Here is a 12,162-nt window from a genome sequence, read left to right on the forward strand (position 1 = left end):
GTCTGACCCTCCTTCTGGTGGCCAAAAGCATCTTGTGAACACAGCGGAAGCTGCCCTTTCCCCCATTACGTTTGGTCAAGTGACATTAGTGCTAGCTGTGTATATGTGTGTCACTACTGCTTTGCCCTTTGTTTCAGGCCGGGGGTAGGGACCCACCAGGCTGCAACCTTGTAGATTATTTCCCTCGCTCACTCGTCACGTCTGTGATGGTGTGGCGACATAAACTGATCCGATTTGAAATGCTAAGGGAACAATCGGTGCTAAACATAAAATGGCGAGATAACAAAATTTTTAAAAGAGGAGGATGAGCAAGATGCAAGGCTGTGCCTTTCTCATTGACAGAGTCACAGCTGGACAGGTACTATTGAAGGTCCTGAAGTTAGCTGGGTGCACATGATGAGACTTGGAGCACGCCATCAGGAGGCAGGAGAGGTCGCAGAGGAATGTGGGCCTGTAGGAGGGAGTCCCCCCATCTTGTGGAACCCAGACACCGCAGCCACACCGGCAAAAATCTTCCAGTGTTTGTCCGAGATGGGTACTGAAGGGATAAAAGAGACAAGCTTCACAATCCTGCACCTTGTTCACAGTGTATGAAACAAACCTTATCTGTTAAACCTTGTCTTGTGCTTTTGGACCAGCTCCACCTTTGAAATCTTCCTTGCAGAGTTGCTGAGCGGCGGTGGGTCGTCAGCAGTCATGGCAACACAGGCACGGAGTGCCTTGTTCTGCATCCCCTCCTGGACTGCCTCAAGGAGCCTTGCTATGTAGCCTGGAAGAAATAATTTAGTGCAACATAATGTGGTTTTGTGTTTTTGATGTAAACCGATAAACCCCGAAAAGTAATCAGAGTCAGTTTTATCACAATCCGTCAATACAGAAAAACCTCGAATCGAAGCTGTCCTTCTATAAGAAAAACCGATGCTTCACTCAAAGGAATCATAACCTACAGCTTTATCTTGTCCTCACCCGGAACCACGCTCGCTTTGAACTGCCTGCCTGGCTGGCTGCTTATTTCTTTCCGAGAATTAAACCCTCATCTCATTTACTTCTTTCATCGGTAGAAATGTTTTTCAAGTACATATCAGGGTCATCCACATGTTCGCTGGATGCTGAGATGTCCCATGCCTCTGTTCAGAGTGCTTCAGCATAGGCCTCAGTAAATTCAAATTTTTGTTTCTAACACAAAAAAAGACACAGAAAGACATTGAGTCTGTGAGGGGAAAAAATCACTCCCATATTGAAAGAAAAGTGAACTTTGAAAAAACTAAAACCCTAAAGCAAAATTTGGTGGCAATTGAGCAGCCCCATAGAGCAGTGTTGACAGTCACTCCTGCCAATACTTTTGTGAACGTTTTAACAGAATCGATATCTTTTTTTCGACTTGCTTCAATTGAGTCCTTTTTTAGGAACATGGCAATCTATATGGTTCTAAACAATCAAATTGGTACAAGTTTTTCTCGCTTCTATGAAGCCCCCTTTTGTGGACATGACAATCAATGTGTGTATGGGGCCACGGGCAGTTTCTCCAAAGACAATCCGTAGCGCGTCAAATAGTAGCAGGGCAGTTCGTCTTAGGCCCATTCGTGGTGGCGACAGCTCGTCCAGGCTATGTCTTGCCGTCCTATTTTTATAGAGCCGAGAATATTGCTCCCAACCTAAAAACCTTGGGTGAGGCACTCTTGACACAAATGTTTTGGAGTCTCTAGAATAGCTGGTCGAATCGCTGTTACTTTCGCAATAAACATTGTCTGACTTCCCAGGACTCCAACAAAATCTGAGTATGAGTTGTTTTAATAATGAATCGGAATACAGCGGCAAATATGCAAGTTTGTGTCGATGTAATTTGCAGAGCAATGTCAGTTGTGCGTCACCGATTATCTGGATGTTTCTGTAGTCGCTCAAGAAAGAGCAGGCACTGGCCGAAATGAAATTAAGCTAAGCCGCAAGTGTCTCGACAAGGTAGCCGAGAAAGCAAGAAACACGTCGCAAGCACCTTCAAGCAATTCTTTGATGCTGTGACGGAACAGACAGCAGAGATCCTCGAGGAGTGTGCCCGAAACATTTCATTTATAAGGTAAATGACCATTTCTAAAGAAATCTGTTTAGACAAACTTGCATATTTGCCACTGTCTTCCTATTAGTTACTGGGACGACTCGTTTTCAGATTGTGTTGGAGTTCCGGGAGATCAGACAGCGTCGTTTAAGTAAGCGATTCGACCAGCTATAATAAGAAACACCAAAACATCTGTGTCAATAGTGCCTTGCCCGTGATTTTTAATGTGCGGGCAATATGCTCTGCGCTAGAGAAATTGCACGGAAAAACAAAACTCTTTCAGTAGTGTGACGAACTGCAACTGCAATGAATTTCCCTAAAATGAAGTGCCTTATGCAACAAACTGCCCCACTACCAATAGTCTTTCTACCAACAACACTACAGCCATGTCTATCGACTTTCCCTGATTCTGAAAAAATAAAACCTTTCAGTGCGTCTTAAAAATGAATTATCATTTCATAGTGCCTGACAAGGTGAGAACAGGCCATCTCTTTTGAATTACCAGCCTCCAGTGTGCACTTGCTTTCTTCTGCAATGCTTTGGCTGTGCATGGATGTACAAGATGCCGAAGTGTTACCGAAACTAGGGCGGTATTCGAAATCTTACCCAAATGGATCCGAGTTACTCTGGCGGGTCGTGTCACGCGACAACACAGATTGAAAAGCGCTGGGCGCGGGTAGGTTTTGGGACGCCAAGGTACAAAACCCTTACCCTGGAGTAAGATTGAGTAAATTTTGGAACACGGTCTAGAAGGCTCGCACTGCAAACAGGACAGCTGAAGCTCCTCTTTGCCGACCTCGCTGTTTGCGACTAGAGTCACAGGCAGATTGAGAGATGGCACACTGCGTGGTTGCCTCTGTACAAAAGCTGCCGGCAAGTGCAGCAATAAATAATATAGGTTGATTTGTGCATGCACACAGTTCAATATAAAGGCTCCTGGTACACACCATAGGTAGGCCCCTCCTTCTCCGGTACTGCTACTGGTTCTCCTCCATTTGCCTTCGGGTGCTTCACCCTAAAGCGCTCCACGCCCTCTTTTGTGACTGCCTGTGCTCTGTTCCTGTTCTCGTTGAAATGAAGCACTGCCAGCATGGTCCTGAAATAAACGAGCAGTTTGAACTAAATAAAAATCAAGACGAGTTTCAATGAAAGTTTGAAGTTGAAGCAGCTATTGAAAGGTTAGAAATAAAATGTATAAATGGTAGCCTATAATAGTAAGTCACATTTTAGTAAACTTGTAGTGAGCTTGTTCCACACGCACTAGCACCGTGCAATTCCTCTCCCAGAATGCATCGCACTTGCAGAGTGCTGCGCAGAGAGCCGGTCCTTACTAACTTTTCGAGGGCACCAAATGTAGATTGAAGCTGTCGCTATCTATCCCGTAGTAAGAGTGTGGTGCCTGTAACACGTCCCCGACTGGTGTATTTAGTGTCCCATTCTGCTTATGCATCAAAAGTGGTCTCGAAGTGGCAATAGATGACACCACAAAAGCAGGAGTGTCGTCCTGTCAGATTTGTGATCCTGGTGGTTGGTCGTAGAAGTTCGATAAAAATGGTGTCGCTGCCGTCACCAATGTTACTAGATCAAAGTTCGTTGACAAGCTTCCTACAACACTGGGCACCTTTTCGTAGTGCATGCGCTCGGCGGCACCAGCTACACTATCAGCTTATGGTTTTTACGGTAAACATGAAGTTTGCACAAGAGTCGACGCAAAAGGAGTCGTTCGAAAACAATCTTTTGTTGCCAGTACACACCATAGGCAGTAACACTGGTGGCGCTAGGAATGCTATCTGCTCATACCTGCTTGTGTACAGGCAACAGAGAAGAACTTATTTTGAACCCCGCTCTTTCGTAAAGCTTGTTAACTGCCAGCTGCTGCCATTCTAGGAAGAGGGGCCGAGGACTGGTCAAGCAGTTTTTTTCTTCAGTCTCCCTCATCATATTTTTATTGAAAATAAATATATGATTATTATTATTATATTCTTATTATTATTATCTAAGAACGTCGGGCATCACAGCATTGCAACTGCTGACCGCCGTAGCTTCCATGAACTGTCAAGCCGGAGAGTGACTAGCACCAGAGCAGGAGTCTGCCCCACCCACCACCGCTGCAGTGGCAGGTGATAGCATAACACTTCTGCGACATCACCAGGTGGAAATCGAGGGACCACCTATTGGACACGGTACACACAACAGTTGGAAACATGTTCAAGGCACCATAAGCTAGAGCACAGACTTGAAATGAAACTAGAGTCCTGCTGTTCGCCATGATAGGTGGGAACACAATAATGCAGTCGCTGCAATGTGTAGTTTATATTTGCAATTTCTTTAAACTGTACTGTCGTGGAGATGTATGAGCCACAACCTCTGAGAGGTTGCAGCTTTCATTGGAATCTCCAGCAATACATCACGCAGCAACTTTGATTTCAATCGTCATATACAGCTGGATAAGACTACCTTAGTGAGGGCAGTGAACGAGAGCTTTCTCAAACAAAATATGACGATAGCTGGTGTAGGTCACTGTTAAACATGGTGATTTTACCCAAGCCTCGGGAAAATTCCCGATGTTCAGCTTTCTCTGGCTGCTGACTGGACATGTACATCACAGGTTTCTGCATGGCAAGCGTTGTTGAAAAATGTCCAACATTTCACCCGCACATGCATGGTGAGAGAGATCTCGCAGCTGCTGATGTTTGTTCAAAGCTTTTCTTTACCCACCAATAGATAACAAAATGAATCAAAGACTTGGGAATGAAGCATGAGTTGTCGATTGCTTTCGTCATAAAATAGCAGACACTCATAAATCAAGCTCATGTTTAAATCTATCGCCTGCGGAACGCAATTATCAGAGAAAGTCCACTTTTTTCGGTTAGCTAGGAGCAAATGACACCATGTAGCAGACGATTCCTCGCCGTCTGTTCTCGTTCCTCGCCAAAGTCATGCATGACAGGGTTGCATTCTGGCCACACGTTCGATTCTTTCAATACAGTGAGTACATGCTTGCATAAAGTACCGGCGCCGAAACTAACTCGTAGTACTGTACAGCCGTCGTGGAGTGCCAGCTGAAACGAACTCGCTCCACTCTGCGAGTGGCCATGCGTGGACACAAGAGCAGTGAAACAAACTCACTATTAATTTCATGCACTCTTTACAACATTAAAAACCATAATAAACAAGGACTGTGTTTCTGCAAACATACTAGTTTCGCCTTCATGGTGTGAATTCAGTCATTGTTTGTTACTTTATCAAAATTCACACATTTCAAAGGCAGAAAGCATTGTTTTCTTTGATAGTGGGTTCTTGCAAGAACTATTTTGCTCAGCAAATGACTTATGCGCAGAACATGCTTTTTTAGGTGACGAGTGTACCACAGGACATATTTACTTCCCTCTTTCGTTACTGTATGAGATGGGCAGTCTAACAAATTCCTCTTGTTTTGGCCAAGAGACAACAATTGTTGCAAGTTACCTTGCTTTCATTCCCTTGTTTGAGTACTGGCAGGACTTCGGACAGTAGTGAATAAGCAGCCCATGGAATGCCTCCAGCGAGTAAGTTTGGAAGCGGGTTGAGAGCTGTGGCAGGTCTGCTAGAAGATGCCTTTTGGTGATGATTGCAGCAAGCTTCTCGAACGTTGGTGAGTCTAGGAAATCCAATAGTGTGGGATAAAACATGCAATCACTGTCACAAAGTCTCCTGTGGCGCACTTAGTCATATTCCGGTCGAAAATTCCCATTAAGTTCCAATTTCAATTTTCCCATAGGTACCAATTGGGTTTTTGAACAACCAATTGGTCACTGCCAATGGGAACCAACGAGAAGCATTTGGAACCCTTTCAGGTTCCAACTGGAAAAAAAATTCCAATTGGTGAGACCCATTAGCCAGTGTGCTTCCAGTTGGAACCCACTAAAACCAATTGGTTTCAGTTTCAGTTAAAACCAGTTGGAATTCCAATTAGATTTCACGGGAATTTTTAGCCGGGATCATATTTAAAAGATGTATACGCACCATCATCAAGCCACTCCCTAGGCTCCAGCTCTCCATGAGCACACGCTGGGTACAGAGGATTACTGTGTACGTGGATGTCCCGTACATGGTTCAGGATGGACAACCACTTGGGGACGATCATCCTGGGGTCCCCCTCACTTGAGGCTGCCACCCAATACAGGTGGTTCTCCACAGACCTCCTCCACAGCGCCAGCTCAGCATAGATTGCAGTCTTTGAAGCGGCAAGAAGCTCTTTCTTCACCCCTGAAAATGGAAAGATAGAAAGAACCACCTGAGGTGTGCCTTATTATGATCACTAAATAAACTTTATATCTAAAGCTTGTTATCTTGCACTGCAGATACGTTCTCCCAATACAAAAGCCATCCTTGATTTGTGTATGCTTCTAGAAAAGTTGATAGTGACGATGCCATGAAGTACACTAATCGGTGGCAGATTCAATGGGGGGTCCAAATGTCCTCACCCTCTTCTTAAATTCCTGTTGTGTAAATTTTAGGGCGGTGAAAAAAAAAGGGGGGGGGGGTCCTAGGCATCTGATATGCTGGCCCCCCTCTTTGGAAATACGTGTACTCCCCCTGACACTAATGCAGTGCAGTCCCAGAGGCACTAACCATTGCTCATGCAGTCTGGAAGATCAGTTACTGCCAAAAGTGAAAAATGATATCATCCTAACTGCTGTTTAAAAGAGACCGAAAATTCTTTTGGAAAAAGAAAAGCAAAAGTCGTGAAGCTTAGATGTCGGTAATATGTGTCACATTTCAGTACCGGTGCATATAAGCAATAAAAAATGAAATATCACCTTTTCCCACGTGCCAGACGTCAAACTCATGGACGATGTGAGGCATCTCTTTCCTCATAAATGCCTTTGCTTGCACGTGGCGGTCCGTGACGAGGAGCTTCACCGTCACGCCATGGGAGTCCAAGAAGATCAAGGCCTTTTTGAGGCCTGCCAGCTCCATCCGGCCGCTCCCACCAACTTCACTGGACTGTCAATAGAATTACATTGTATGCACTGCATTTCAGTAGACAAAAAAGAATGCAAAGAAACTTGGCACTAAATATCATATCCCTGAACATGGCCATAGATGTGTTCTTTAATCAGGAGAAGCCTAGCAGAAGTGGAGTCAGTTTTAAAGGGTGGCTTTCAGCTTCCTTTAGCTCTAAAAAGAAATGCATTTACTGTCACTATAAAATATGAACATGTTTTCGTGCAATGATGCATATAAGTGCAAGACTATTTGTTTCATCAGTAGTCTCCGACAATGCTTCACCTTCACCTTCCCGTGTGTTCACCTTATTTCCCCGCTGATGCACCTGGTTCATTAGATAAGCTGTGGTGGTGTGTCTAACCCAAAGTATTACCATAAAGACGTAAAGGTTTACTTCAGTGTTTTACCAGAAACCCGCAGTTAAGATGCATCTGTTACACTGTCATGTGCAACAGAAGAGCAAAAATAAACGAGATGCAATCTACATACCTGCACCAGTTCGAAATGAATGATCTTCCCCGAGTCCAGGTCCAGCAGCGAGTAAGTGCCAAACTTTGCACTGAAACCGGGCGAGTCAGCCCGGCCATCTCCAGCCAGCCTGGCAGGACGGGCACTTGCCTCGTTCAGCAATGCCACTTGGTCCTGGGTCCATACCTACAAAATAAGATATGGCACCTACTTTGTGGCATTCAATACTCATAAAAGTATGAAGAAGGTATTAAGCTTACTCAACAAATGCCTGGAGCATGGGCTCACAAACTGGGTTTTGCCTACCCCTCATTAGAAACTTTTTCCCAATGTAAGCATCATTTCAGAAAATATGTCACCTATTAATGCATAACTATAAGCGAAACCTCCCCTAGTTATATATGAAGTCTGTTTGTTTATGAACTGCTTTATTAAAAGTGTGCAGCAAGACAGTGCAGCCAGTGTGGCTCCTAGTAGAAGCATTTTGCATAACCACTGTATGTTGCAGCCAAACTTAGTTTCTAATCAATGTAAGTTCACCTGTGCACAGTGCTATACAAAATGTGCGGAGCCACAGTTGGCATTAACTTCTTTTAGATTAGAGATAGAAATTGACCACATGGATCCCCTCCATGCACTGGCAAAAACAGCTGTGATCATATCAATTCCAGGACATCTACTTGGTCTGCAGCGAGCTAAGAGCAACCTGATAATAAGATAAGCAAAAAATAAGTTCCATGTAGATTTTTTCGATCACTGACACTAGTGAATGTCGTCCTATAGCGACTCCGGATTTTTAAACACGCAAGTGCTTGGTAGAGCCATATGCCAGCGCAGATAAATGAAAAACAGTGGAGTGTTATCATTGTTGCCGTATACAGCTGCGGGACACATGATTGAACCCAAGCTATACTCACGGTCAGCTTTCTGTGGCAATGCAGTCAATGCTAGGGGAGAGGGTGCGCCAACCGCTGCAGACGTGCTATTCTCCTCTTTTCACATTGCCACAGAAAGCTGACCGCGAGTATAGAAGCGAACCCTGTATGCAGAATTATGCTGGACGTGGTAGCTTTTTGAATACCAAGGTGCGAAACCTTCACTCCGGAGTTAATTGGAGAAACACGGCCACAGGAAGGTGGAAGGTGAAGGTCCATTCAAAGAGGTCGGAGCAGGCAGCAGCATGTGACTTCACACAAATGGTATTGTTGGTGATGCTGCCAACCAGCTGCCAAGGTGGAGTGGCGTGCCCCCCTTAGGTGTAATAAGCTCCCAATTTCAAAAATACTGAGAGCAGAATAAGTTCCTCGGCTACCAACGGAAAAAAAAAAGGGAGGTGCCTCTTGTGATAAAAATGCTTGAGAACCTGTGGGCATAAAGATACTCACTCTTTCAATGGCTGGGAAAAGGTGAGTCTGCTGCAAGTTAAAGAATGTCCTGCCGCATATTGTTTGGACACCAATGCTGCTCAGGATCCTAAGTGAGGCCTTAGGGTTGCACCCTGCAAACAGGATTCCTGCAGCGATCAGGAGATTTAGCACAGGCTGCTGGTGGATCACGTCTTGATTTATCCAGTATCCCCGGTGATCAGATGGGCACTGCGTGTAGACTTTCACCACCGTTCCTTCACACTCGATGTTGACTTGGCAGCTGGCAAGGCATTCTCGGCACACCGCGAAGAGCTCCCTGAAGTGCTTTTCTGCTACCAAGAATATGCGGCCGCAATCAGCTGTAGCTTCTGGTTGATTGGAACTGCAATGCAAACAAAATAGAGGTTAAAAATTTTAAGATGCACTTTGCACCTCACTTCACATTCAAATCAAAGTTTTTCCAACCAATTTTCAATTTCAGACTTCAGCATGTACGTGAAAGCTTCGAGGCTCAAACACCTGTGAAGATGTGCATTATCTCAATAAATGAAGACATGCAAGTTTTAACCTTTCGGCTGTAATATATCAAAGAGATTATTGGTGAGGTTATCAACTGAAGTAATATTTGGGGGTTTTACATGCCAAACCAGTGATGGGCATCTGGCACCGCCCAGTGGAGGACTGAGGATTCATTTTGACCACCTGGGGATCTTTTGAGGTGCAACCGAAAGCTCGTTCTTTTCCGCGATAAGCCCCCGTCAGATTGCGGGCATCTTGGCTGGGATTCAAACTTGCCACCTGGGAATCTGTAGGCTGGCGCTTCGCATCGGAGCCACCGAGGCGGCTAGGTTATTCTAGTGATACCCTCCGCCGACTTCTTGCTTCATCTGAGAGACAGACCCTTTGCTTCTCGATGCTTTCTAACACAGTGCAAATACAATACAAACAACAGTAAAAGATAATATAGAGGATGACCAAGCACATAGTTCACTAACTTTATGATATGCTTCTCTGGCAGGCATATTTTTCACTAAATGGTCAGACACTCTGACCCGCTGACACGAGCCACCAACTGCTGCACACACTGTGTGACACAGAGCGAACAGGCTGTCAGTGCTTTATCTTATTTTAATTCAAAAGGGTATTGGTGGACACTAAATTTTATGACTTAGGCTAGAACCACAAATGAGTACTTTCTACCTCACTAGTAGTTTTGATGACAGCCTTTTAGCTGTACAAGAAATCATAAACAGAAAGTACCGGCAATCAGTTGTTTGTGCTAGCAGTCTTGCATTATGTATACAGACTGGTCTCTTGAGAACATTCCCCACAAAACAGTAGGCTTATGTCTGAAATGATTTTGTCTTGCTTGAACTTGATGCCTTTGGTTCATACCTGTCTTCACAACCCTCAAAGGGGTCGTAGTCATCACTGGAGTCATAGCCCTCCCCACTGGATTCCCCTGTTTCGTCAGGGTCTTCGTCGCTTGTCATGTCATCATCGATTGAGGGATGGGTTGCACAAAAGCTGCTCTCAGTCTCTGTGCTTGCATCAGCACACAGCGAACTGGCTTGCACTTCTGAAAAAGAATAAAAACCTTTATGAAGATATGGTAAATCTGAAATTTTCAACCTCTTACACACACAGGGGTTCATTGTTATTGATTAGTTTTTTCTGTGGCGAGGACGCAGCTCATACTACAACGTAATGGGACATATCAGACAGCATCAAAATTGCACCATCATGGTGTTCATACTGTTCCTGTACGTGTTCTATCATCAATGAACCTATCATAAACAGAAAAGGTCCAGTGACTTGTGCTCTTGACTCGTCCCTTTAGTTTGTAGTGTCGGCTGCGTCCGGGATCAAGCTGAAACCAAGTATAAAATTGCACACTCAACCAGTTCTGAACCCGAGCCACAATTAGATGCACAGCTATTCTTTGGGAATACCGTAGGTACTTAAACTTGCCCCAAAGAGTATATTCGATTGGCTATTGGGAAGCAGATAACAAATACATCTCTCAGTGGTAAGTATGCATGCACGAGCTAGAGTACTACGAATTAAAAAAAAAAAAACGTTATTCGGAAAAACTTTTTTTTTTTTTTTTTTAGGTGCAGCCAGGATTTTGCGGTCCCAACTGAGGTGGTGGTTTCTTTTATATAACATTGCAAGAGTGGGATGCTTAGGATTGAGTTGTGGTGAAGAAACACTGTTCTGAAACCCCCTGGTGCAATCTTCCCTATTGTTCGCCGGACGTGCCGTGTCCAATGTGCACCAATATTGGCTGTATTATGATGACCCAAGCATGGACTGTCACTTCACAGACATCGCAACCTACGAAGTAATAGAAAAAATGTTGTGGTGCATCGTTTATTTTAGTCTCGGGGTTTCGATTATAATGTTTCCTGATCAGCCTGCCTGTATTTCTCTTCTCAAACTTTCCGAAGAATTTTTTCTTATGCGCTATCACTGATCGGAATGGTCTTCCCCTGAACATACGCCTGCATACTTCGCCCTTTTGATGTTTGTTTTGTGAGCTCTCTTTAGGCAATCATAGTTTTTATTGCTGCCTATTCTTTATGCAATACCTCTAACAAAATTGGAGGCGAGGGGTATTTTTAAGGCACTAAAAAAAATGTTTGGCTGTTTTTCACTTTCCTGATCTCATATGATATAACTGGAGTTATTTAGTGCTTGCTGCTCACATTTCTTACTCGTGCAGAGCTCACTGGAGTGAGCATGATCTTCACTGTACAGTCATGCACCTTTTCAAAGGTGAAATGCAGTTGCATGCTTTCAGTCAGTGTCATGTCTATACGCTATTTCACAAACATCTGCAGTGAAGACAAAAACATGGGCACAAGCATGTGGCTTTAGAAAGTGCCTCTTACAAACAAGTCATTGTATAAACAAAAGCATACTACCGAGCTAGGCTTGCACGCATATGCCTTGCACACCTATGCCTTTGTCTTTACTGCAGACACTTGTGAAATGGATTATAGGGTTGGGAGAGCAAACAGAAAATATTTTGTCTGTCTCAAGGCAGGAACAGTATCATCATAGCAAAAATGACATACCAACGGACTTGACTGAAGCTTCAGTTTGAGTAGACCGAGATGTCATCTTGGGCCGCACTAACACCTGTATGCCCTTGTCATAAGTGTCAACTTGTGGACCGTGGTGTTTGTCATCATGCTCATGTGCACGCGGAACACTCAGGTCTAGGCACTGAGGCTCTTCGTCTTCTTCACACACCGCCTCAATGCCGTTCAGCGTCTC

At 44.4% G+C, this 12,162-nt stretch overlaps 1 protein-coding gene across 1 annotated transcript; it reads right to left on the reverse strand.

Annotated features, from left to right (window-relative positions):
• Positions 1-371: 371 nt before the first annotated feature.
• On the reverse strand, positions 372-7,015 carry LOC120842442. The gene is made up of 6 exons (XM_040213571.3): positions 6,856-7,015; positions 6,059-6,301; positions 5,522-5,693; positions 3,001-3,149; positions 602-769; positions 372-538 (listed from the first exon to the last, which is right to left on the reverse strand). Exons 1-5 carry the CDS (start codon positions 7,013-7,015, stop codon positions 603-605), a joined length of 891 nt encoding a protein of 296 aa, XP_040069505.1. The 3' UTR covers positions 372-538; position 602.
• Between the last annotated feature and the right edge of the window lie 5,147 nt (positions 7,016-12,162).

The sequence above is a fragment of the Ixodes scapularis genome, unplaced genomic scaffold (genome assembly GCF_016920785.2).
Source record: "Ixodes scapularis isolate PalLabHiFi unplaced genomic scaffold, ASM1692078v2 PGA_scaffold0__279_contigs__length_252992795, whole genome shotgun sequence".
Taxonomy (NCBI): Eukaryota; Metazoa; Arthropoda; class Arachnida; order Ixodida; family Ixodidae; genus Ixodes; species Ixodes scapularis.

Excerpts from the sequence above, each read along its gene's own strand:
- LOC120842442 (XM_040213571.3), bottom strand. The coding sequence starts at position 7,015 with ATGGAGCTGGCAGGCCTCAAAAAGGCCTTGATCTTCTTGGACTCCCAT. Across the intron at positions 3,150-5,521 it reads AACAAGGGAATGAAAGCAAG|GACCATGCTGGCAGTGCTTC; the intron begins GTAACTTGCAAC and ends CGTTTATTTCAG. Across the intron at positions 770-3,000 it reads GAAGGAGGGGCCTACCTATG|GCTACATAGCAAGGCTCCTT; the intron begins GTGTGTACCAGG and ends TATTTCTTCCAG.